The following is a 27,776-nucleotide window of genomic DNA, read 5'->3' as shown; positions in this document are numbered from 1 at the left end:
TTGAACCGTTATCACAACCTGGCCAGCACACACGCTAACAAGCTGTTTAAGTATTAGCAATTACCCACATTAGCTGCCATTATCATTAAGGTAGTGGCTAGCAGCTATGGCTAATGATAAAGTTAATGTGCAAGCTAGGCAACAAACATTATCAGGCCTGCTCAGCTGTAACTGGCAATGTTAATTTAACAGGATAACACAATTATTTGTCCTTTAAAAAGTGTTATGTTTCTCTTAAAGTCTCAGATTAAAGGAAAGAAAAGTTTATCAGCAACTACACCGAAACAGTGGCAGCCTACTTTATCAACTCTATTTGATCATCTGAAAATATGATGCCAAACCACCAGAAGACAAGAAATAAACCCAGCTGCATGGTTCATGGCATGCATTTGCACAAACCACTATCACATTACTTTAAAAACAATCCCCCTTGTGGTATTGAAAACGGTGTTAAGTATTTTTCTGGGTATCTGTATCAAGTTCGAAATTCTTGTATGGTAACAACCCAGATATCTATCTGGACTTTTATATTCCCTGGTGAATATACGAGCTAGAAAAGCATGCACTCCACAAGTTTGACCAAAATCCAGAAATACTCTAAATAGATACACTACACCATCAAGAAACGTTAAAGAAAAATGGCTAAAACGGCTAAAAGAGTTTAGACATGACAGTTAAATGAGTTAAATACATGAGTGACACAAAGTGAAATACAGGGAGCAAGAAAAAACGGGGAAACAGTGGGGAGTAGAGATGAGGAGGAAGAGGGATGTGAGATCAAAGAGGTGTAGTGAAAGAGAGCAGACAGTGAGGAAGAAGGAGGAGAGGCGAAAGAGGAGAACAGAGAGGTCTATGAGCGGCACGGAGACCATATGGTGCCTCCAGGACTCCACCATCCCAGCAGACTGTGAGACTCTTCTGACACATACACACACACTTGCACACAAGAAGGTATCAGTTAATTCCTACTCTCTCTCACACACACACATAAGCATACACAGGATCTGACTGTGAGCTTATGTGTTTGTTCCAACCCCAAACAAATCCCTGGCTGCAGAGCTTCTAATCAAGAGAGTGATAGTGAAAGAGAGAATGACAGCAGTTGGGATTTGGCTTTGAACAGCGATATAATACACTGGCTGGGGTTACAATATTTGCTTGGAGTGAAGCCATAATACCATGACTTAGCATTATGCTTGGAGTACAGCTGTAATACAGTGCACTGACTAAGGGTGAAGCATTAGGTTTGGAATTTAGCCATCACAGTTAGTTTAGCCGCTTCAAACTGACTGCCATTAAAAACAGTAAAATGGCTTCAATAAAAAGTACTTTTTGGTCGACCTGCAGCAGCTACCAGGTTGTTAAACTGATTGATTAACAAAGTGTAATGATTTAGGGTCGATTGTAGGGTAGTCAAGATGCATCCCAAATGAGCTAAAATGCCCTTTATCTCAGAGTCCCAGGATAAACTCCCACTCAGCTAGACCTTTGCTGCTTGTCATTCCCTGTTCCCTTTCCCCCCCGTTGCCTATCTCTGCTGTGCTGTCTAAATAAAGGCGAGAGGCAAGAAAAAAAAAATCCCTACCACCAGGTGGTTAGTAGCTAGTGGCACTTTTCAACCCTGCTGTGATGTTGGGTTTGGCATGAAACCAACCGCAGTGGGACACTGTGTGTGTGCAGCATTAGGGCTGGAGTAGAGGATCATCCCTTCACATAGTGTTATATGAGACTGGAATGACAGCTCGTTGGCAAACCATACAAAGCATCTGGCTAATTCAAGTTTGCGATCAATAGCTATTTTAATGTAAGGCAAGAAATAAATAAATATCCTAATTATTAAAGTCAACAAAAAACAAAATTGCTTCATTAAAGTAAAATGAAAGAGGATTTCTACTCTTTATTGTTTCTTTGTTCTATAAAAAAATGTAATTAATATTGTTCCCCTTTACTCAATATTACTTCAAATTTTCCATATAAACTTTTCATATTTTCTTATATGTTATTATATTTTATTGGGGTTTTTTTCTGTGCATATGTAAATATCATCTGCTAAAGGGTCACTGTGGCTTGCTCCCATAGCCAGCTTATTAGCTGTGTCTTGTAATATGGCGATTGATTGTGGCGAGCTATAATCTAGTTTGTTGTGGCCCTAATTTTGTGACAGCTCGGCTCAAAGGCATGCAGAAATCTCCCATGCATATACCCGCCAGCTCTTTCTTTTTTACCACTGTGTGGTTAGATGCAGGTACAACAGGAATGTGCCAGATGAAACACACAAATAAATGGTCCTGGCCTACTTTCAAAGGACACTGGCAGGGATAAATCCACTGGATGGTGTTTGTGGTGCAGATAAATCCTAAGCCCCACAAACAGCATTTTAACACTCGCCAAATGATAGAGATACAGTATCACACTCACAGCACATCTAGCACAGATCTAGCTTGACACTGATAAGCTATAATGATCATAGCAAGGCTATTCCTGACAGAAAATACTCCTTTCCTGGCTAAGTAATCACAGAAAATGGCTGATAATGGTCCTAAATTAATGGTCGATAACACAGCGTTTTGAGATGTCCTCATTTAGTCCTTGTGAAAAAAAATAAAAGCCTCTGAAAAGGTCATGCAATTAGGAAAAAAAAGATTTCTAGCACTTTGGAACTAATTCTAAATTCAGGATCAGAGCAGCTACTTCAGACCATTCTAAATTTATATATTACAATCATATAAAAAGGAGGGTTTTTTTCAGTCCTGTGACTGAAGTTCACTCTCACTGCTTCCACAAGAATTAAGAGGGTAAGGAGCAGTCAGGTGCTGCTAATTAAATGCACTTCAATTATTGATTATCTATAAAAACAGATGTTTGCAGGTCTGGAGCATTCAGGTGTGTGTAAACACAAAGCTGCATTTTTCCAGGGAGTGGATGTCTCAGCAAATTCACCCCAAGGTCAGACCATGCAGCTGCATCTCATACTTTACAGGGGTCAGTTAGCATGTTACAGGTTAAAGTTTATGACAGTACAATTAGAAAAAGACTGAACTGAACAAGCGTTCAGTTCAGTTCAGTTCAGTTCAGTTCAAGGGAACGTGGCAGCACAGCTTAAGTTCGCAAAGTTGCATCTGAACAAACCGCAAGACTTCTGCAATAGCGTCCTTTTACAGACAAGAGCAGACAAGTATTCTAATGTGAGGCCATAACATTTACATGGGTCATGCAACAAGACAATGATGCCAAGCACAGCAGCAAATCTCCAACAGAATGGTTAAAAAGAATCAAAGTGCTTGGATGGAGTACTGTCTTTTTTAACAATACTGTGAATTCAATTCTAATTATATGATGCTAAAAATTTAGTTAAAACACATTTAATTACAAAATAGCCAACTGAAGATTCAGAAAAGAAACTGGCATAAAAACCACAGCATGACAACTATTTCATATATAGAAGTTTGCGTGTGTGTGTCTGCGTGTGTGTGGATCAATACCATCTGCCTATCCATCCTGTCTGAAGAATGAGTGGGCATACATTACGACTTGTCACACATCCAAGGCAAAGTGTATTCTATTCCTGTCACGTTGATGCTGATGCGACATCAAAAGGCGGACGTCCTTCTTTTTCGTTCCAAAATTTGAATGTATTCAGCCTTGAACTACAGCCCTGGTGACTGGTCAGTACATAGTGCATCAAAGAGCTGGTGTTGCAGTGAAGTACCACGTGCAGCAGCTCCAATGAAGGTGTTGACACTGCCTGAAAATGATGCTTTCTTTTGCCAAAGCATGAATTCGTGGATCCCCCCCCCCCAACTCCTTTTTGCTTTATCTCTTTGTCTTACCTGCCACTCTTGCTAATTAATAGCCACTATCACAAACAACAATGTCAATGCATGTCACACGCTCCCACGAGGCCCACTGTTGTGTGAACGAGCACGTGTGCCACTACAAATTGATACAAATAGCAGGAATTAGAGAGGCAGATCGGCCTACACATTACCCACTCCCCGCTGCAAGTCAAAATAATGATACTGTCTTACTGCCGCATCACAGGAGAAATGGACAGGGGAGAGAGACTGACGCAGCAGGTGGGATAAAAATGGAGAATGAGAGCAGGGCTGGAGTAAACAGGAAGGAGAGAAGAAAGGGAGCAAGAAAGAGAGAAGGAGAGGTAATTGGAGGTAATCCTACTGGAAGAAGAGGTTTAAAAAAAATCAAGATTTGCAAGAAAACACTCTCTCCTCTCCTCATCACAGTGACAGCAGGAGTACAGCCTAAACCCCTACACTGTGTTCCTGCTTATCCTTAAATGCTACCAGTGTGTTTGTGAGTCAGTGTGTGCGACCATTACTTCCTGCGTTTGGTTAAGCGATTATAAACGGATGTGCCTGAAAGTCAGGCGGAAAGGTGCATGACAGAAAATAGATAATGTGGGGCAAAGAAGAACTTCTTTCCTCTCTTATCTCCAATAACATTATATGACTGATAATGTAGCTGTACTGATAGGAGCCTGACATTGTACAATATCTATCTATCTATCTATCTATCTATCTATCTATCTATCTATCTATCTATCTATCTATCTATCTAAGCCAAAAACACATGTAGTGCTGCAGTGTATTGTGTGTGTGTGTAGAGGTATTAACACACGCAGTCACACACACACACTAGCTGGCTATTTTCTGTCTGCTAAGTAAATAAGGTCTTGGGTTACAGTTGAGATCAGGCATATTATAGCCTCTGAGAAATTACATGGATGTTGCTGCTGCTGCTGTAGAAAAACAGGCAACATTACAATTCATGTTCTGATGTAATGCAGATGGTTGATTTCACGTTATATATGACAGGTTTTAAGATATTTGTTGTGTGCCATTCAACTTCAGGAAAACCACACTAGTCACTAACTGTCAATAAAATGCACCAAACACATGCTTTAAATGATATATACTTACATAATAATATATAATATTTGTACAGCATTTATCATATTTAAGGTGATATGAAAATAAAAACAAACAAGGATTAAAGCAGATTCTATAACTTCAATACAAAATACTGAAAGTGTGCGAATGCAACGGATTCATAGAACTACAAGGGCAGGTTGCTTGTTTAGGTTGTTTTTTTCCCCCCCCCAAAATACATTTTTGCCCTTTTCCCCTTTGTTGTGAGAAGACAGTGGACAGAAGAGTAGAAAGCTGGGAGAAAGATCAGGGGCCTCGGGGCAGATTCCAACCTGGGACTCTGCATTAGCCTTAAGGGCACATTAATCACCTGCTTCACACAAACCAGTGCCCTTACCCAAGCGTTTAAACAAACAAAACAGTCACGGAAAAAAATTAATGTGTACATTCAAAAAGCTGTAACCAGTAACAGTTTATCTGATTTATCACCTGATCACAAAATTAGCTGGATGGATGCCTGGATGAGGACTTTTGGGGTTATTATCTTATTCGCATAAAGGTGTGCTTTAACGTTATATCAAGGGCGTTATGTGGTATTGGCAATTGTGCCAAAAATTAAACTCTAATAGCAGCAATGGATTTGTTTTAAACTCCGAGCATAATGAAAAAAAGAGTGAAGAAACACGGGCCTGTGAGTCTGCTGCGCGGAGGACAGCTGGTCCTCCTCGTAACAAGATAGCAGCAAGTCTGTCGCTTGCATGGAAAACAGCTTGGCCCTTGGTAACATACAACTGGGCTCAGTAACAGTAGTGCCGAAGCTGATGACATCATTCCTGGGTTCAGTGTCACCCAAGGGCCCTTGAATATAAACTTACAGGCACAAGAGGCCCCTGAGGTGTCAAAAGCCGTTACCTTGGAGACATTGTCAAACATTGCCAGGTACACAGGACTGCAAAGGTCATCCCATACTGTAACATGTAACAACGATACTGTACTGCTACAAAAATTCAGAAGATACTGTAAAGTAACATATTCATCACAACATACAGTAATGCTATTAGTTTCACTTCTTAATTCAAGAAAAGAAATAAAATAAACATAAGGTGAGTCTGAGAGCCTGGTCAGCACATCAGGGCTTTTCCTGCATATAAAAGAAAGAAAATCACTAGCATTGTAATAAAATAAAAAAAACAGTTTTAAGTGGTTTTAAGTGGCATTTAATTTACTCAAACATAAATATATGTCATCCTATCACATGGCCTGTTATAACAGGAAAATGCATTTATACCGTTCAGTGAGATAGTACAGGCTCTTTGCTTAAATGCCCAAAAGCTCGATTTTGAACCAGAGAAACTTAATTTAAAAAAGCATTAAACTTACAGCAATAAGGTATTTAAATATAGTAGTGTAACAACATTAAAGAAACAAAACAATAGTAACCAAAAAAGTCCCTTTTTAGTTTATATCAAGAAGTTACTGTCTTACATTAAACTGTAGTTTCAAAGTATGTACAGTGCAGAACTTTTGTCCGTTTAATTAAAACGTGCATGTATTTCCATGCGTATGTCAGCACCAGCCATGACCCTGCAATCCTTTCCATATACAGAGAAACTATATAGACAGAAATCGCTGCCAGGGAAATAACTGACTGCGCACAGAAACACAAGGACACACATGAATATGCAAACATACACTGGCAGGGATAATCCTCTTTCAGAGATTACTTACGATAGATATGCCATTTGAACTCTCGCACAACTTCAAACACAAAAACCAGCACACATACATTGTAAATGGGTGGGCAAGCTATCATGTTAATTAAAAACAAACAGCTCTAATGATCAGTCGTTTTATTAAAATATAATTGGAAAGTCGGAAAAGAGGTTAAGAAATATGCATTTTCTTCATCAAGAGAAACTCTTCAGCCTTCATTAACAATTAAGAATGTGCCTATTATTGCACAAACACACTATATTTCCATTCTAATATGGTAAGAAATATGCATGGATTTGGAATCCAAGGCAGCAACCATTGATTATTAATACTCCTCAGGTTTGAGCTGCTTGGTGTCTAAAAGTTTCATGACTGTCACTTCTGACAACAAGATGAGGCTGTTTAGAATCTGACGAGCGATACTGCCCTTAGAGTTGCCTTGATCGAACACAAACACACTTCTGCATTTTAATGCTGCGTCTTAGTTTGTTTCCCATCGCTGAGAGCATCGCCAGCCCACACTTCCCAAGAATGTCAGCGCTTTTACGGATTGTGTTAGGGGATTCTTATAAAAGATTCAGTCTGAAGTCTGTTTGGACTGAGCTAAACTGCACAGAACCACTTAACTTATTTGGAAAGAATTCTCCCTGTCTTCCTCTAAATGTGGCAGAATATTTCCCTCCTTCTGGTTTGGCTGTGTGGAGCGCTGCATCAGAGAGGATTTGGAGAAGCTAAAATAAGCCAAAAAAAACAACAACCACCACCTCCACGAGAGCAGCTAAAACCACTCATAAATGTTGGAAGATCTGCTTCAGCACTGAGGGGAGGGTTGCAGCGGATCAAAGTCAAAGTCAAAGTCAAAGTCAACTTTATTGTCAATTCTGCCACATGTACAGGACATACAGAGAATAGAAACTACGTTACTCTCAATCCCTAGATAAAATAGCAAATGATGAGGATGAGTTATAATGTACAGTAGCAAAGGGATGGGAGAAGAGAGGGGCGGTGTTAGGCAACAGATATGAGAGAGTGGAGAGAGAGGAGGAATACCTTTGCAAAATAAAGCAAACGTATTCTTTGGTGCACAAAGACGACCGCATTTTGAAAATGTGACATTATATGAGAGGAGAAAAATAAACACAATTTCTCTCTCTCCAGCTCCGTTCTGCTCTCTCAGTTGTATAACAGTGCTTCTACCTCGGAGCTACATTATCCTCGCAAATCTCCTGCACTACTGTACCTTTACAAATAGCTCCAACCTGTTTTGGGAAATTCAAAGCCACTGTATAGCAAAAGCCTTCTAGATTCCTACTGAGCTGCTGGAGTGAAAGCCTGGCACTCTAAAGCGTTTCCACTACAAAGTCAGACGGCACAGGAAGCTTCGGGATACTATAAAAATCTCTCCTTTTATCCATTTGTGAAGTGGAGTTAATTTTTCCCAGAGATTAAGATTATACTGTAGGATAGAGAGAGTTCTAGAGCACAGCCTTCACTTGCTGAAGCTCTTTGGATCAGAATGTAAAATAGGGCAATGTCCTGAGTGAGGGAGGTCATGTTCTGTCTGGAAAGGAAACTGTGAGAAAAAAGGGACTATTTCTGCACCAGTGCAAGTCTAAATTCTCTTAATCATGTAATATTATGATTAAAAGAATTATGTAAAAGGAACAAATGAAGTGCTTAGTTAAATTTATCAAGAATGAGGGAAAGTAGCTCACAAATAAGCTAAGAAACCAAAATAGCAATTCTTGCTTGGAAACAACTTTAATTGCTACCATCATCTAAGAAATTCAAGATTTAAAAAAAATGGGGGAATGAGCTTTATTTTGTCTTGCAAAGTTTTTAGATGAGAAACTCTATACCACTTTCACATGATCAGAAGTTGGTAAGATCACTCCCCAGTCACACAGGCCTAAAGAACAGTTAGCAAACCATCTGGCAATGAGAGAAAAATGTGTATTCCACTATTACCTGAGTTGTTTGATGGAGGCTGGTGAAAGTCGCTGTGAAATCAACCGCTAAAGTCCCATTCACCATATCTGGAGACAGGTTAGTGACCCTCTGGAAATCACTAGAGTGTATTCCGCAACTGGTTGGAGACTGGTTTCTAAAGGCTGCCGGCAATCACTAGCATGAAATTGGTTGCACAGAGGTATGTGGTCCTGTGCTGGTAGTAGCAGTAAGTCACAGCGTTCTCAGTTTCTGGTTTGTGTTTTACTAATGGTTAGCAGTTACTTAGTTAGGGTTTGTTTTCAGACAAGTTGATGAGTAAAATGCAAAATATGAGTTGCCAAGGCAATCTGATAGTGACAAAAGAAACTGCAAAGTGGATCTGGTGCAGTTTCACCTGGTGATAGCCAGCAACTTTAAGCAACCGGTTGTGGCACACAGTACATTTTTCCTTGGTGACAAGATTTTCCAAGTGGTTGCAAACTCATGAATAGCCAGGCAGGGGAGGAAAACAACTAGCTTAGAAAAAAATCATGCTCTCGAAAAAATTGGTATTTTTCTTGGATTTGAAAAGAAAAGAGGGGCAAACAAGAAGCAATAACTTAAAAAAAAGACCTTTTAAGATATTTGTTGGATGATAATTGTTAGAACAGGAAAATTATAGTTCTAAATTACTGAGTGCTGACTTCTATTTAACTGCTGTAGTTTTAATTATATTGCAAACTCCGAGTGAATAATCTCATTTTAATTTCAAATCTGTTTTTGGCTTTTATCAGTAACATTTTAAGGCTATTAAAGTTTATCAGTAAAAAATAACTGAAATAAAAAGCCAATTCTGTTTCACAATGATGCTTTTGTTTTAGGCTTTTGTTATAAATCAAGCAAATTTTTTTTCTTTACAGTTTTAGCTTAAAGAGTTTAAAGTTTTAGAAAAGACAATAAAATAAATTTTGAATGAATATACACTGATTATGATTTTGGCTATAGCATTTTATCCTATAGAATAAAGCTCGTTTAGTGTATGTGCTCAATAAACTATACAGTAGACTATATAACAATTCGACATGAGACTACAAATACGTCCATTAATACATTTATCTCAGCATCAGTCAGCCCTTCATTCCATTCTGAAGGACTTCTCATTTATGATTAATTAGGCTAAAGTTCACTTTCTGGTAGTGAATTTCCTGGTTTTCTTCCTCACTGAAAGTCAATTTAGAACCAGTTCAAAAGGAATAAAACTTTATATTATTAATGCTCTTTCTCACTGCGCCATAACAAACTTCATATTTTATCAGTAATGAGATACAGAAGCCCTGAGGAAAGAAAAGCGGCTTTAGAAGAATGATATGACTTTCATATCACTCATACCTTCTGACCTTCATCATGTTGTTTTCTCTTTTTTCAGCTATGTGGTCTGGCAACCAAAGATCTATTTCACTGAGATTTGTCATATTCAGAGCGTTAAATGCCATCTGAACCACTATGTGTGGTGAGGGGGGGAATGAACCTGAATGCAGATAAAAAATAATATAACAACAAGGGAGTGAGCGAGATTTAGTGTGGCAAAAGGGAGTTGTGCGCTAAAAATTAAATGCTAATAATATGCAGATGATGTAAGAGATGAAATCTGGTGGCAAAACAAAGAGTCCTGTCAGGATGTAGAAAGTGCTGTGTCTGTGTCTGGAGGGAGTATAGACAAAGTGGTTTTCTTAATATTACGCTTTGTTGCTGCTTAACACACAAACACATGCCCACACACACATACACTCACACACACTCATGCACAGAGAGAGATAAAGCCTAAGTCGTGCCGATAAGCAATTGGATGGAAAGAAAGTCAGCCACTGTAACGAGACACTGAGGGAATACAGAGCAGTGCCAAGAGACTTGGAGTGAAAGGGAATGAGAAAGATAAAGAGACTCGAGTGGGAGAGGGAAAATTATTGAAGGGAGAGAGAGACAGACAGATGTTAGGTCACACAGAGAAACAACGAGAAGAAGAATGAGTAAAAAAAAAAGTTTGAAGTAATAAAAAAAGAAAGAACAGTGAGGAAAACTTGAAACAAAGAGGAAGGATGTAACAGGAGAAATAAACAGAGATAATGAGCAGAAATGATGAAATGACGGTAGTCTGCAGGAAAACAAGGATCTGAAAATGAAATAAAACAAAGGGGATTTCCCTCATGAGATGCACACAAACACACACAGAGAGAAGGGAAAGAGAGACACGGTAACTAGTCTGAGTCTTGTTTTGGTTCAGCTGTGATAGTTCAGGTGGAACATGTTTCAAGTTTGCATGATTTCTCAGATTTGTAGCGGAAATCTCTTCTGCAACTTTCAATCAGACAGCGATGAATCAGATTCTCTGTGCAGTTTCTAAAACGCTTTCTAAATCATGGAAATGAAAAATCAAATCAAAAACCACTTCTCCGAGTCTGTTTCCCTTTCCTCTTTAATTCTCGTTTACATCTTTCTCTACATAAAACGGTACAGTTCTGTGTATTTGACACAACTTTAACATCCTCACTGGCATCAAAGATAATCATTGTTTCTGCTTCCTATTAACGTCGTAGATTGAGAGGCTATTTCACAGACACTTACCATGGGCTGGATAATGATTCTTGCACTTACTTTTTAATTAAAGTCATAATCATAATTTACACTTTCCCTCCAGTCCGTTCCGGTTGTACACATAATTGAAATAATAATTCACAAGTGTGTTTTCTCCTTCCTTTGCTTCCTCCCTCCTTCTCTCTTCCCCCAGTCTTCCTCTGTGTCCTCTGCCTCCTAGCTGCATTGCTGCCGCCAACCTGCTCCTGCCCTCCTCCCTGTCTCTGCTCCTCGGACAGCCTGGTGGTGGACTGCAGAGGCCGGGGTCTCTCCTCTCTGCCTCCCTTGCACCTCCTGCCTCCAAGGAGCCGCTCACTCCTGCTAACCAACAATAAACTCGCCTCGCTGGGAGCAGCTGCCTTTGCTAACCTCACTTCTCTGGAGGTTGTGAAATTTTTCTTTGCCTCAAAGCTGAACATGTTGTGGGTTGTTGTTACATTGTTGTTCATCACTGTGTGTGCAGCACAATAAGTGATATTGTCTGGCGGATCTTATATTGAGCAAACTGCAGAAAACCTCTGATCTCAGTCTGAAAAGTTAAGAAAAAGTTGACATTTTCAAGGTTTTGCAGGAAAAATTTGCATTTACTGTGGCTGGCAGCAACAAAACAATTGATAGTTTCTGTGCAATGAATACAACCTCATTAGTTACAACACTTGGCTGCTCTTTATTTATGAATGTCTCTTATTTACCATATCAGATAGAAGTAATTGCTTCTGTTTCCTGTCAAGGCTTAATGTACAATGAAACGTTTGCAGTTTTTGATTAATTCAGATTTTCATACCCACCAAAACACCACTAGCTATTTTAAACATAAGTGCCAGATTAAGTTAAAGTTATTTGTAATACTCAAAAAGATCATCAGCTACCACCAGTGTCTAAATTGTGCATAATTTGCATGTGTTTTTTAGGAACTGGACCTCTCTAATAATTACTTGGATAATTTACCAGCCGGATTATTCAGAGACATGTCCAACCTGACAAGATTGACTCTGCGCAACAACTCCTTAACAGTAATGGACAGAGACCTCTTCCAGGTAGGCACTCTAAATTACACAGCACCATACTTCGTAAAGCCTTCAACACTGCTCACTAAATACAGAATAAATGGCATTATTCCAACTACAAATCACATAGGACACTCAAATATTCCCTGCTAAAATGCATGGAAAACCTGTCTTTGTCTTCCGTGTACTGGGTGATATGTATTATCATTACAGTGTACTGAATGTGACTGAAAAAGAAAACAAAGCTGATACCACAAAGCTAAAGCTTAAGCGTCTGGATTTGAACTTCACGGGCTGTGCTTAATCGAGCCAACCTGAGCAGTTATACTTAAAAGATTGGGCCCCTGTCCAGGTGTTAAATTAGTAACAAACCATTTTCCCAGCACTTTCATCCACTAAATCAGAACAGTCAGTAGGATAAGTCTGTGTCATCACTTCACTTGGAAATGTAAATTAAAATCAGTAGCTACATGGGAAAGATGTGTAAAGCCAGTGGGTTTTATGAAAAAAAGTGCCCAACCATCAAACAAAGGCCTGCTTTTGATGTTTCTACAGGGTCTGAGCGGTCTTCAGAGTCTAGACCTGTCATTGAATGGTCTGTCCACAATTCCTCTCGGCCTACTGGATGAGTTGCAGAGCCTAAGGTAGGTACACACCAGAATACATTCATTTACACTGATTTTAATCGGGTGCTCACTTACAGGACCAAACACTAGAGTAAGATCACGATCCAGAATTATGAACAATGTAATATTCTCTCATGAGTTACAAGGTCAGAGTCGTGGATAATGTTCCAGACGGAGAGTGCAGAGATCTTAGTTAACATAATCAGAAGATTATAAGATTATTGTAATTTCATAGAAGAAGGTGAAAATGTTGGAAACCTTTCTGAAGACACTGTGTCTATGCTGACCAGCTGGCACAGAAACTAAGCAGCACTACTCGTGTTAGTCAGGCCAAGGCAACAATGTTGACATAACCAGTAAGACTGATAGTAGTAGTACCAAACATTTTCAGTAAATAATTCTGTTTTGTTTTTTTTCCCCTCAATTTTAAGCGTTACATACCCATACAACACTGATTATTCTGATATAATTCTACTAAACTATTATTATTATTATTACTTTTACTCCAAGGTGGCTGTCCCTAGCGGGTAACAGGCTTCATGGTTTGGAAAGGGCAGCATTTGAGCCGCTGGCCAATCTGCAACACCTGGAACTGGGCCATAACCCCTGGGAATGTGACTGCAACCTCCGCGATTTCAAACACTGGATGGAGTGGCTGCTGTACAGAGGTGGCTGTTTGATTTATGTTACAAGAACTTTTAAAGGCTACGCTTGATTTGAACTGAGGGAAAAGGACAACAGGCCGAATGGGGTCACGAAGGAGTGGGCAGAAACGAGAGGTTATGTGGCTGGGTATTTGTTTCCATTTCTTATATTATACAGCTTCTGGCTGTATAATATAAGCGCATCAGTGTGATAATGCGCATTAACGCGCTCATTGTGCGCTTCCTTGTACTGTATCCACGTGTCTCTGTGGGCTGTTAGTACATCAGATAACCGCAGCTGCTCTCCGCTCTTTCTCCTCATGTGTAAAAATCTACATTCACCTCAGTGCCTTGGGCCCCAGCTGCCCCGCTAATGAAGCATCTCTTCTCTTTTATGCTCTATTCTCCTCTCTGCTTCATTCTGCTCTCTTCTGCTTTGCTGGGCTTAACTCCTGCTAAGTTCAGTACACCTCATAGGACACTGGACATCATAAGATGAGCAGACAAATTGCATGAAGACATTTCATAGCTCAACATGTAATCATGGCAGTAGCAGTCTTGCAGAAAGTAAGACAAAGCTTGAGAGCAGCCTGTGTTGACTACTATATATGCACAGCTGTAATATCTGGAGATATTTGTAGAGAAAGATGTGTTTGTAAAAGAGTCTTCTGTCACAGGCTGAGATAAAAATCTGGGGGCTAAATACTCATTCTGTCTTTCTGTTTTGCATTGCTTTTATCTTATTGTTTCTGTCACTTAACCTGCCCTATCTGAAAATGCAGATCAATGGCTTTCTAGCATGTGACCTTGTTACGAATACTGTGTTTGCAGGGCTGTACCCTCGTGCCACCAGTGGGAATTAGTGACTCAGATATTTCTCCTGTCTACACACGCTACCGCTTTTTGCTGAAGCCAGGCATGTCATCTCATGAATTATACAAGGGTTTAGTTGAGGCTATCTCCAACCTAGCGTTGCGGGCACAGTAAACTTGGTGTCTGTGAAGTGATGTATGACTCATCCCAGTGTTGGCACAGCCACCCCCGACCAAGTCTTTCCTACGTTTTCCGTTAATTGGTAGTGCTTTACCGACATAAGGCGCTTTATAAATGACCTCTCACTGTCCTCTTGTCTCTACACCTCTGTCTCTCTCCATTTAGGGGGGAAGGTGGATGCGGTGGAGTGCACACTACCGAAAGATCTGCGTGGGCGAGACATCCGTGGCGTTCCGGTGGAAATGTTCAACTACTGTCTCCAACTCGAAGATGAGAACGGAGGGGGTGAGGGTTCTCGTTCGGGACAAGGAGGCGGTCCTCCCTGCAGCAGGAACGCTCTCAATCCCAGCGGGTCGACGCCAGTTTCTGACAGCAGCGGCAGCACTGCTGATGATTCCTCTTCAAACACTGGAAGTGGAGGAACAGGTGGAGAGGCTCCACAGGACTGCACCCGCTCTCGCTACCGACCTGTAAGCGTGCGGCGCGCCATTGGTACGGTTGTAATTGCCGGCGTGGTGTGTGGCATTGTTTGCATAATGATGGTGGCTGCCGCGGCTTACGGCTGTATCTACGCCTCCCTGATGGCCAAATACCAGAGAGAGCTAAAGAAGAGGCAACCGCTAATGGGGGATGGAGAGGCTGATGGAGAGGACAGGGATGAGAAACAGATCTCCTCTGTTGCCTAAAGGAGTGATGGCATGGGGGTTTGGCACGTCAAAGGCTTAGGGATGAAAAGGGTGAAAATTAAAAGGGCTCAAAGAGATGAGAGATGGAAGAGCTTGTTTTAAACACACAGACGGTTATAGTATCTCTCCCTGGGACTCTCAAACTGACACCTCTCCCACTTTTTGTCTTCCTTTCTTTTTCTATTTTTAACCTCCTCCACTCTGTCGTTTTCTCTAACATACTCCCTCACACACATACCTTATCTGCTCCCAGATTCTCTCTTCCATTTGGACCCGTTCTCACTGCAGTATTCATTCCCAAACATCCCTCCAACTCGCCTACCAGCCACCTACTGCTGTTGAATTTACCAGTATATTGGCTAGGAGAAAAAAAATTGGTTCCTCTCTCTCAGTATGAAACATATCATTTAAGTAGTTACAGAACACTCATGGTGCACGGTGAGCCAGTTTTTGTAAACCTGGGCTGAGATATCAGGGATTCATAATTTGTACGGTATTGACTGGACCAATATGAGAAGAATTTCTTGTATCAGGAAGTAGCCTGCAGTTCTCAGTTTATCTGTAACCTTCTCCTTCTCAGCCTCTCCAAAGCCAGTAAACCCCTCAAGAAACCAAGACCTGAGCACAGACCCGTTCACTCTCTTCTGGACTGATCCTCCTCTGATTTCTCCTCAACCTCCAAGACCTCAAGAAAGAAACTGACATTAATGAGGAGAGCTGATAGAAAATTAAGACGATTTGTAGATGGAAATCCGATCTACTACTTTATCAAAGGAAAGATACTGAGGCTAGATCTGATATATGTAACAGAAAACCATTTGGATTTACAGATGAGCATTCATTTATCACATTAGTGGGACTCTGGCCTGTTCGGATCAGACTTCACTTTTGCTCTGGATCTTCTGTGGACTAATTCGAGCCTGGAGGTATTCAAAAGTGAAGCTGTCCATGAGATTCTGACTTGGATCTTATCAATCAGCTCAAGGAGGATTAAACCATATGACTGGAATGTTGAATTTGCTGTATTCACCTGCTTCAGAAAAAGCTCCTACTTGTTTGATGCTTAAGATGGTTATGATAAATGTCTGGACAGATCAAAAGAATCAGATCAAATCCATGTTCTGGTGTTACTTGGACTATGCTTCTGGATCAAGGAAGATTACACCACAGTTACTGAGATCCAAAGGACCACAGACTTTGCTTTAAAGCACATGCTCTTTGTTCTGAACTCATTTTGAAACTCCTTTCACCTATCAGAGGTGAAAGTTTGCTACTATGGCATAAAAAAACTCTCTGAGAATCCTGGTTTTCTGGCAAGGACTACAAAAATTCATCTATAAACTACAAACTTCAGGCTTGTGCACTTTATTTCCCTAAACAGATTCCCTCTGGCCTCTCTCTTTCCGTCCTGTCCTCCTTCTTTCTTTCTAAGATGGATGAATTGCCTGGAGGGATTATTAAAAAAGAGGGATTAAACTAAAAAAGCTGCTATTTTTACCCCTCCTCCTTCTCATCCCTTTATCTCGCTATCTTTTTTTTCTCTATCCAGTGCTATTTGAGGAGGTTTTTTTCACACTCCTTAAAGACTCCATCCTTTTGTGCATCCCTTCTCCCATAGTCTTGTCTGTTTGTTTTTCTTGAACAGTCTGCAATATGCAATGGAAGTTGCATGAAAATGTCACTGCCAAAGAGTCCTTGTGTTTAAAAAGAAAACGTAATTATCATTAATTTGAGAGGAATCGCTTGATTAACACTCGTTTCTCAGTGCAGTCACATAAACGGTTTGATTGTTTGCTCTTTACGTAGTGTTTTCATGAGTATCCCTATCTATGGCCTGGTAAACGTTATTATTTTACAGTTAGCAGAGTACAATAACTAACTTAAGTTCCCCCCATACTAAAACTATCGTTCCCTCTCAATTTGTGATTGGCTGCGAATAAACTTATATTAATAGTGTGTTATCTTATATCTGGGTATGATGCAGATACATATTATTATACTAGTCTTCTATGGTGTGTTGGCCCAACAATCCAGAATCGTTTAAAGTAGCCGTTTACGGTTTTTCTGTATCAATTCATGATGTATGTGTTTTATTGTGTTAATGGCTTCTATGTTCTGTTTTAGATTTAAATATCTGTGTAACATTTCTTTGTTGTTTCCATTTATTTGTGTTGACTAGCTGGTAAGGTTTCTGAAAGAAGCATAGAAAGAGTTTACCAGTTTATGCCTAATGTTAATCTGGTTGGGATCATTTGGCATAGAGCTCTAACATGTATTTTTTTTTTTTTAATTTAATAGCAGTGGCTTTATCTCCTACAAATATTTTTTCATAATGCGACTTAATCCCTGTTTGTACAGGATTAGTATTTCCAGGAGGACCAAATTATATCCCTGCGTGTGTATTTCATGCACACAAGTAATGTCTGTGTTTCATTTAAATATACTGACATAAACTCTGGATATGATGGCAAATGTTGATTGGAAAGTACTTGTACTATAAATAATAACACCTACCTTTTGACAGGTATCTACATGTTCCTTAAATGCTCCAAAATTTTCATTTAGAATTGCCAATGCATCTTCTGTAATCTTAAACTGGAATGAGGCAAAAAAGGTGTTTAATTTTCCTAATTAAGTGATTTCCATGATGAGGCTAATATTATCACAGGAATTCTGTAGGTAGGTAAAGTAGGCATCGAGGATTGGACTTTTTACTTCACAAAGTATGGCAGAGTTGTTGTTATGATGAACGACTGGAAGCCCTTGGGTAATATTTCAATCATGTGCAAACAGAGTTATTTTAAAATAAGAAACAGTATTTGCATTTATGAAGATACTTTCTGTCTATATTGCAATTACAAAGATGTCAAAATCTGTATCTACAAGCTTATTTTTAATGGATTGTTTTTACAATATAATAACTATGTTCAATGTGTATTTAAGTTACAATGAGAACAATTTGGAAAAGGTCAGAAAAAGTAAGTCTAGCTCTTCTGGATGCAAGAGAGCTGACTGATGACCAGAAAGAGCATCTCATCATAGAGTTCAAAACACCTTGGGTGTACATTATAACTTAAAATTTGTCAAAATTTAATAACAATGGCTGCTTCACTAACCTGAAAAGATGCAGAAAGCGCTCAAGCAAAAGCAATTTCCAAATTAGCTTCACATTGGATGTCTTCATGGATGCACATGCTGACATTAAATACTGTGTGATATAACCTTGAATTTTAGAGACTCTGAGGTAGCGCCGTAACGAAAGCAAAAGCTAAACTCTGTCTTTGAATCCAGAAACACTGTCCTCTCACCCCCTGGTCTGCAGGTCTTGTGTTGTTCGTAGCTAAGTATCTTAGCTAGCTTGATCCTGTTCCTATAGTCTGTGTGCATAAAGAACAATAAATTCTAGTTTGTTACGTAAAAACTGCAGCAGCCATGATGACCAAGGGCCTCTGAGACTACACTGCTCAGAAATCTACATGTGTTGTGTTGTTATGATGATTGTGATTATGACAACGATGCTATGAAGATGGTGATGAAGCATTTCCTAGTTAATATGCATTGTTTTAAATAAAAACATATCACACCTATGTCATATTTGCATTCAGACTAAATATAAGGTTTAAAAGAATATAAGGACTATTTATTTAATAAATATAATTTGGATTAAAGAGCACATCAGCAGATATAGGTGGAATAAGTATACAATGTCAAAAACACATTAATTAGCCTATACCTTCATATATATATATATATATATATATATATATATATATATATATATATATATATATATATATATATATATATATATGTTTCAGCTTGCAGGGGTCTTTAACCTGTCGCTTGCCCAGTCAGTAGTACCAGCGTGCTTCAAGAACTCCTCCACTGTGCCAGTGCCGAAACAATCAACGTGCCTGAACGACTATTGCCCTGTAGCACTCACACCCATAGTTATGAAGTCCCTTGAGCGACTGGTCCTGGCACACCTCAAGACATGCTTTCCCCATACACTGGATCCTCACCAATTTGCCTATCGAAGCAATAGGAGTACAGAGGATGCTGTATCCACAGCACTACACTGTGCACTCTCACACCTGGACAACAAGAATACTTGTGCAAGAATCCTGTTTGTTGACTTCAGCTCAGCATTCAGTACAGTTATTCCCTCCAAGCTGATCACTAAACTTGTGGAAATTGGAATCAGCAACTCTATGTATAATTGGATCATGGACTTTCTGACCAACAGAACCCAGCATGTTAGGTCATGCCATGACTGCTCTACCAACATCACACTCAACACTGGCACTCCACAGCGCTGTGTGCTGAGCCTGTTCCTCTACTGCCTTTTCACCCATGACTGCAGACCTAGGTATGGATCCAACTCCATCATCAAGATTGTGGATGACACGACAGTGATTGGTCTCATCAGTGACAACGATGACTTTAACTACAGGGAAGAGGTAAAGGACCTAGCTGTATGGTGTGCTGACAATAACCTGCTCCTGAATACCAGAAAAACCAAGGAGCTCATTGTGAACTTCAGGAAGACACCCATGTCCTCATCTACATAAATGGCACAGCTGTTGAATGGGTTTTCAGCTTCAAGTTCCTGGGGACATCTCCATCTCCAGCCTGGTCAAGAAGGCCCATCAGCGCCTCTTTTTCGTGAGGACACTGAAGAAGAATCACCTGTCTGCTGACTTACTGGGTAACTTCTACTGCTGTGCAATAGATAGCATCCTGACCAACTGCGTCACAGTCTGGTATGGGAATTGCTCTGTTGCTGACCACAAGGCACTGCAGCAGGTGATGAAAACCACCCAACGCATCACAGGGACTCCACGTCCTGCCATTGAGGATGTCCACAAGCAGAGGTGTCTATGCTGGGCATGCATCATTCCCAGGGACTATATCTTCCCAATAAACTCTTCTAGTTCCTCCCCTCCAGAAGGCTCTATAATAAGCAGGTTTAATACCAGCTTCTTCCCCACAGCTGTCACCCTACTAAACTCAGTCCCCTGCTGAACCTTTCCATTCACAGTCACTTAACCATCTACACTCCCCCTCATCCCTCCCAATGACCATGAACATTCACTGTATGCTCACATTACAGTACGTACTTACACTGTTCACTGTTCACTGTTCAAGAGTGCTACTCTTCCACTACTGTAGCTATATTCCTAGCACTCTGTAGATTACCACACATCGGTACCTCTGTATATTTGTTCATAGTACATCTGTATATATGCCCCTCTGTATAGCAATATAGAACATCTGTATACAGTTCCCTCTCCGTAAATCGCTACCTTATCGTGGTGGAGGGGTTTGTGTGTCCCAGGGATCCCAGGGGCTATGTTGTCCGGGGGCTTTTGCCCCCTGGTAGGGTCTCCCATGGCAAATTGGTCCTGGGTGAGGGACCACAAAAAGAGCGATTCAGAAGACCGTTATGTGGAAAACATTGAGGGAACAGTTTACCCTGCCCGGGATAGGGTTACTGGGGCCCCGCCCTAGATCCAGGCCCGGGGACAGTGGCCGAGGGTGAGCGTCTGGTGGCTGGGCCTTAGTCCATGGGGCCCGGCCGGGCACAGCCCGAAAAAGGGGATATTGGCCCATCCTCCCGCAGGCCCACCACCCACAGGAGGCGCCATAGCAGTCGGGTGCAATGTGTGCCGGGCGGCAGCCAGGAGCGGAGGCCCTGGCGGACTGATCCCCGGCTACCAAGACTGGCATTTGGGACATGGAATATCACCTCTCTGGTGGGGAAGGAGCCTGAGTTAGTGCGTGAGGTTGAGAGGTACTGGCTAGATATAGTCCGGCTCACCTATACGCATGGCTTGGGCTCTGTAACCAGTCTTTTGGAGAGGTGCTGGACTCTGTCTCAGTCTGGAGTTGCCCCTGGTGAGAGGCGGTGGGCTGGGGTGGGTATTCTAATATCCCCTCGGCTTGCTGCCTGTATGTTGGGGTTCTTCCCGGTGGATGACAGGGTTTGTTCCCTGCGCCTTAGGGTCGGGGAACGGGTCCTGACTGTCATCTGCGCTTATGCGCCGAGTGGCAGTTCAGAGTACCCAGCCTTCTTAGAGTTCCTGGGTGGGGTGCTGGAAGGTGCTCCACCTGGAGACTCTGTTGTCCTACTGGGAGACCTCAGTGCTCACGTGGGTAACGACAGCGAGACCTGGAGGGGTGTGATTGGCAGGAACGGCCTCCCTGATCTGAACCCGAGCGATATTTTGTTATTGGACTTCTGTGCAAATCACAGTTTGGCCATAACAAACACTCTATTGTTCGAACATAAGAGTGTCCATAAGTGCACATGGCACCAGGACGCTCTAGGCCACAGGTCGATGATCGATTTTGTAATTGTATCACCTGCGACCATAAGTTCTGGACACTCGGGTAAAGAGAGGGGCTGAGCTATCAACTGATCACCACCTGGTGGTGAGCTGGATCAGGTGGCAGGGGAGGCGCTGGACAGACCCGGTGCATCTAAATGCATAGTGAGGGTGTGCTGGGAACGCCTAGCAGAGGCCCCAGTCCGTGAGATCTTCAACGCACACCTCCGGCAGAGCTTCAACAGCATTCCGAGGGAGACTGGGGACATTGAGTCTGAACAGACCATGTTCACCATCTCCTTTGCTGAAGCTGCTGCATTGAGCTGCGGCCACAAGGTGGTTGGTGCCTGTCGTGGTGGTAATCCCCGAACCAAATGGTGGACAGCAGAGGTGAAGGGAGCCACCAGGCTGAAGAAGGAGTCCTATTGGGCTTGGTTAGCCTGTGGCACTTCGGAGGCAGCTGACAGGTACCGACAGGCCAAGCGGAACGCGGCTCAGGCAGTGACTGAAGCAAAAACTCGGGTGTGGGAGGAGTTCGGAGAGGCCATGGAAAAAGACTTTTGGACTGCCTCGAAGAGATTCTGGCAAACTGTCAGGGGAAAGCTTTGGTCTACCTGCACTGTGTATAGTGCTGGCGGAGCGCTGCTGACTTCAACTGAGAAAATTGTCGGGCGGTGGAAGGAATACTTCGAGGACCTCCTTAATCCCACTGACATGTCTTCCAAGGAGGAAGCAGAGTCTGGGGATGAGGGGGATGACTTGCCAATTTCCGGGGACGAGGTCACTGAGGCAGTTAAACAACTCCTTGGTGGCAGAGCCCCTGGTGTGGATGAGGTCCGCCCCGAGTTCCTGAAGGGTCTGGACGTTGTAGGGCTGTCCTGGTTGACACGCCTCTACAATGTTACATGGAGATCAGGGGCAGTACCCCTGGACTGGCAAACCGGGGTGGTGGTCCCCATCTTTAAGAAGGGGGACCGGAGGGTGTGTTCCAACTATAGGGGGATCACACTCCTCAGCCTCCCTTGGAAAGTCTATGCCAGGGTGCTGGAAAGGAGAGTTCGTCCGCTAGTCGAAGCTCAGATTCAGGAGGAACAATGCGGTTTTCGTTCTGGTTGCGAAACACTTGACCAGCTCTTTATCCTCTCAAGGATACTTGAGGGAGCTTGGGAGTTTGCCCAACCAGTCTACATGTGTTTTGTAGACCTGGAGAAGGCATTCGACCGCGTCTCTCGGGGTGTCCTGTGGGAGGTGCTACAGGAGTATGGGGTGTCTGGCCCATTGCTACGGGCCATTCAATCCCTATACAACCGTTGCAAGAGCTTGGTTCGCATTGCCGGCAATAAGTCAGACTCATTCCCGGTGGGTGATGGGCTCCGCCAGGGCTGCCCTTTGTCACCGGTTCTGTTCATAATTTTTATGGACAGGTTTTCTAGGCGCAGCCAAGTGGCGGAGGGCTTTCACTTCGGTGGCCTCAGAATCTCATCTCTGCTTTTCACGGATGATGTGGTATAAACATCTGTATACTTAACTTACTTGTACATAATCTGTACATAACTACTCCCACCTTTTACACTGCCCTTATCTGTATATAATCTGCTCTTCTTGCACTTACTGCTCTTTGCACTTCTGATTAGATGCAAACTGTATTTCATTACCCTGTATTTTTAAATGTGTACTGACAATAATCTTGAATCCTAATCCTAATCTGAATATAGGTATATGTTTTCCCATACTTTTCCCTCTTTTTCCTCTCACCTTTCATTGTTCTCTCTGGGTCCATTCCCCTCTCAGTTTTCTTGTCTCAATTTATCTTTTTGTCACTTCTTCTCCTATCATTTTTTAATCTTCTCACCTTCCTTTCTCTCATCTCTGTCTCTTTATCACTTGCTCAGTCTGGTCTATTGTGTGCCCTTTTTGTCTCCACCCTGATCTTACCTCCTTTTCTCGCTCATTTATATCCTTATTAGGTGCTTCCTCTCCTCCTCCATGTAAAATGTCTTCTCTTTATTCTTTGCCTGCTCTATCCCTCTGTCTCTGTCTTTTTTTATTTACACACACTCATCACTCTTTCCTCCTCTTTTCCCAAGTCTGCCTCTGCATCAGTAGGAATAGGTTTATTTATATACAGCATGTCACTTATGCCACAGAGATATTCTAATCCATTGCTGAGCCCTCAGACGGTATAACCACAGTCTTTTTGTAGTCACTGTGCACTGATTTTGGATCAGCCTCTGACACAGGAAATCCATGGCCTTCATGAAAGAAGAAGAAATTAAATCTGCCACTAAATGAGCATGAAAGCTGAGCACAAGATGCACAGAGACGCTGATAGACAACTGACTGTGTTCTGTCCAGATAAACACTGACACTCAGTGGTTATACGTAGAATTGCAATATTTTTAGATACTTAAAGTCATGCAAATATTAAATATATTTTGAATTTAGGATTTATTTTAGTTAATGTGTAATTTGCAACATTATTAGGTGCAAACATTTGTGCAATTTGAAACACAGAAGTGAAGATAGTCATCATATATCCAATCAACTGAAAAAAAACAAGTTCAAACTATTTGTCTTCACATTTCTGTGCTTGTCTTTTTATTTTGGCACATGTGTGCAAGCTGTGCTTTTCATTGTGCTTACATTACCTTTCTCATTCTTCACAATGCATAAGCATGTAATGTGCATTACAAGGAGTGAATACACCTTTAAGCGTATGTGCTCGAGTTCCTTGACCAAGCAGCTTCTAAATATTTGATTTTGCTATGTGAATGTTACTCTCGACAAGAAACCCTCCATTGCAGTAAGTAACAAAGGTAGAGAGGAAGTTAGGGCAAAGGGGTATGAGAAAAAAATGACATGATAGGGAAAAGAAAAAGGAAACACAGAGAGGAGAAATGTGATGTGGAGGCAGACAGATCTGACAGCTTAGGAAAGCAGAGGCTAAGAAAAGAGAGATGTATGTGAGGATTTAAAGAGGAGCATCAAAGGGTGAAACACACTGAGTCATGTGCTTGTGAGAGACTTGGTGTGTGTATGTGTTCCTTACACACACATACCAATAAGTTTATAAAACCATCCCCTCTGAGTTTGCTGCAGCTTGGAGAGAAGTTGATGGACTTGGCATCTAGTGATGAACTTTAACTTTTGTGCCCACGAAATGGTGATTATTATATTTACTCAGAAAACACTCCTTGCTAGTACTGGGTTGGATTTGTTAGCAGCACATCCTCAATGTAACTCTCCTGTTTCACCACATCCCAAAGCTGCACTATTAGATTGAAATACATTGGCTCACAAAAGTATTCGGCCCCCTTGAACTTTTCCACATTTTGTCACATTACAGCCACAAACATGAATCAATTTTATTGGAATTCCACGTGAAAGACCAATACAAAGTGGTGTACGAACGAAAATGGAACGAAAATCATACATGTTTCCAAACATTTTTTACAAATAAATAACTGAAAAGTGGGGTGTGCGTGGCTGTAATGTGACAAAATGTGGAAAAGTTTGCAAGCCACTGTATGGTGACTGTGGAGGTCATCTGAATACAGTGAATGGACTGCTTTGTTCCAAAAACCAGTTTGAAATGGTTTGAGCTTTGTAACATATAGCATTATCCTACTGGAAATAGATCAGAAGATGGGTGCAATGTGGTCAAAGGGGTGGGCATGGTCAGCATGAACACTCAGGTAGGCTGTGGTGTTTAAAGAATGCTCATTTGGTATTAAGGGGCCCAAAGTGTACCAAGAAAATATCTCCCACACCATTATATCACCAGCATCCATTGATACAAAGCCATTGATACACTGAACCACTGATCCATGCTTTCATGTTGTATATGCCAAATTCTGACCACACCATTAAAACGTCACAGCAGAAATGGAGGCAGGCTAAGCAACCCAAATCTTCTACTGATCAAGTTTCAGGTTCCTGTTCTTGGCTGAAAGGAATGGCACCCAGTGTGGTCTTCTGCTGCTGTAGCCCATCAGTTTGAAGGCTTGACATGTTGTTCATTCCGAGGTGCTCATCTGCATACCTTGGTTGTCACACCTGATTATTTGAGTTGCTGTCGCTTTCCTATCATCTCAAAGAAGTCTGGTCATTCTCTTCTGACCTCTGACATCAACATGATATTTTTACCTAGAAGACTGCTGCTCCTTGGATATTCTCTTTTTTTTCATACGTCACTTAAAAATCAACTTTCTGATAGCCAGTTGGAACTTTGTCTTGACCATGTCTTCTTGAATATAACCACTGAGTTACAGCCATGTGATTGGATAATTAAATTAATTGTTTTAAGAGCACTTGAACAGCAGTTGAACCTGAAAAAGCTGGTGAATGTATAATTCAAAAAATGTTGTTGTTATAACCATATTTTTTGGAATATATCTCATTTATACTGTACACACATCAAATACTGTTTTTAGACATCATAATTATTTCACATCCATCTTTCCTTTGTAGCTTGTGGTTTAATGAAACCCCATAATAGATTCAGTAAGCCAAATTGTAGGTCTAAGTTCAGCCTTTTGCAACAGTGTGGATTCTAAACCAGCAGCAAGAGTAAGAATGTAGCAAAGGAAAGAAAAACTGTAAAAAAATGACAATTGGCAAGGCTAAGAGAAAGACTGAAACATGTATTTTAAACTCTTTCTCATATCTCCCTTATCGCCTGTTTTCCACTTCCAAATTTAACAAGATTTTCACACCTGAGATTATTTCTAGGAAAGCTGTGGAACACAGATAAGCGCGTGTTTGTGTCAGTGTGTTTAACTGTGCTTCTGTCTATCTGTCATCGTAATGAGACACCAAATGCTGACAGCCACGCACGCAAACTTGTTCAGAGATTCTTCGCTCGGATAATTATGACTGATGAGTGTCTCAGTCACAGATGTACTTACCAGGGCAAACACACACAAACACACAAACACTAACCTGCACATCAGTGAATCAGTGAAACAAAGCCAAAGACTCTGAACGTACAAAATGAGACGCACTCACACACTCAATTACAGCTCCCTTTTTTTTCAAATGCAATAATGTGACACACTCATCAGTGTCACAAGGGGCCAGAACTTAAGCCAAACAAAGCAAAGTCTTGCTGATAATTCACACCACAGGCAATTAACATCCACTCAACAAGTTCGAATGTCATCAACAAATCCACCAATACATTTTGCAGCAAGCTGATTTTACTTGGTGAAAATGTAAGAAAATTCAGACACAGACGAGGGAGAAAAGAACAAAAGCGAGAGAGCAAACTGGAGAACAATATGCTTTAAATATGCAGGGGTTGAGTGTTTTACAAGAGAAATGGAAAATTTAGAGGCAGAGAAAACACTGAAAGAGCAATGAGAGGTAAGAGGAGATTAAAAAGAAATGAGAAAGAGGGAGGCAGCGGTGGGATGAAGCATGTGTGCAAGAGACAGATAGGGTGTGTATTAAAACAGAAGTTGTCATCCTACCTCCAGCAAGTGCAGTTTTCTTGCCCACCGTCACAGTGACAGCAGTGGCAGCAATCATGATCCTCCCTGCTGGTAGAACAACACACACAATTAGCAGGTATTTACAGTACCTTATAAATCCAAGTATGTGTGCATGCACGGATGCCTTCCAGATATACAGACATGCAGGATTACTGTATGTGCATGCGGAAAATGTTCTTAGAAATATTTATATCCTCGTACACTTAGTGATTGTGGCAGTTGAAATTTAAGCATGTCAAAAATGTGTGTTTTTTTTAAATAAAACATATATATGTGACAGGCTGACTTGGACTGGAGAGGTAGTTTGGATTAATGTAATAAATTTGCACATGCTTCTTCCGTGCATCTACTCTGAGCCTTCGTGGCAGCTGACGCCAACTGTCATCAAACCACACATACCAGCCAGATTAACATTTTAAGCCATTATGTAACACAGATTATGAGAGCTAATCGAGTAATACATTTATAACAGAAGGATGTTGTCAGTGTGTTATATTAGTCCATGTGCACCATGTTTATATTTCTGTTATTCGGTCACTAAGACGAAAAAGACACAATGACAGCATGGGAAAAAAATGATGCCCAAAAAACTATGTAACTAAGATGGCTTTACGAGAAGGCTTTCTAAGAAAGGAGAGGTGGTTTCCATACTTTAATTGCATGCTCATGCAATGAGAGAGAGAGAGAGAGAGTGAAAGAGAAAGAAGGGAAAAAAGAACGACAGACCAAGAAAAAGGCAGAAGAGAAACAAATCGAAAACAGGGACAACAGGATTTATCTGCTAAAAATCAAATGAAAAAGAGGAGGCATGCCAAGTAAAAGAAACAGTTTTCCTCT

The 27,776-nt window shown here is 41.2% G+C and overlaps 2 protein-coding genes across 5 annotated transcripts in view; one reads left to right on the top strand and one right to left on the bottom strand.

Moving 5' to 3' along the window:
- Positions 1–18,705, top strand: part of lrtm2a (leucine rich repeat transmembrane protein 2a) — a 29,578-nt gene extending 10,873 nt beyond the window's left edge. Inside the window, exons 3-7 of the mRNA XM_085251633.1 lie at positions 11,317–11,546; positions 12,074–12,199; positions 12,725–12,813; positions 13,306–13,463; positions 14,598–18,705. Of these exons, the coding sequence (XP_085107759.1) occupies positions 11,317–11,546; positions 12,074–12,199; positions 12,725–12,813; positions 13,306–13,463; positions 14,598–15,118 (1,124 nt within the window). The 3' untranslated portion in view covers positions 15,119–18,705. The remainder of the gene's footprint in view (positions 1–11,316; positions 11,547–12,073; positions 12,200–12,724; positions 12,814–13,305; positions 13,464–14,597) is intronic.
- cacna2d4a (calcium channel, voltage-dependent, alpha 2/delta subunit 4a) overlaps positions 1–27,776 on the bottom strand; it is a 106,723-nt gene that overhangs the window by 55,176 nt on the left and 23,771 nt on the right. For 3 of the 4 annotated variants that reach the window (XM_085251619.1, XM_085251622.1, XM_085251621.1), the window contains one exon: positions 26,919–26,987. In XM_085251619.1, coding sequence (XP_085107745.1) covers positions 26,919–26,987 — 69 coding nt within the window. The remainder of the gene's footprint in view (positions 1–26,918; positions 26,988–27,776) is intronic. The other variant, XM_085251620.1, reaches the window with a different exon arrangement.

The sequence above is a fragment of the Mchenga conophoros genome, linkage group LG17 (genome assembly GCF_057382185.1).
Source record: "Mchenga conophoros isolate Kocher_MC1m ecotype Shallow Benthic linkage group LG17, M_conophoros_male_GT1.1, whole genome shotgun sequence".
Taxonomy (NCBI): Eukaryota; Metazoa; Chordata; class Actinopteri; order Cichliformes; family Cichlidae; genus Mchenga; species Mchenga conophoros.
This window is presented reverse-complemented; position numbering and strand designations above follow the sequence as displayed.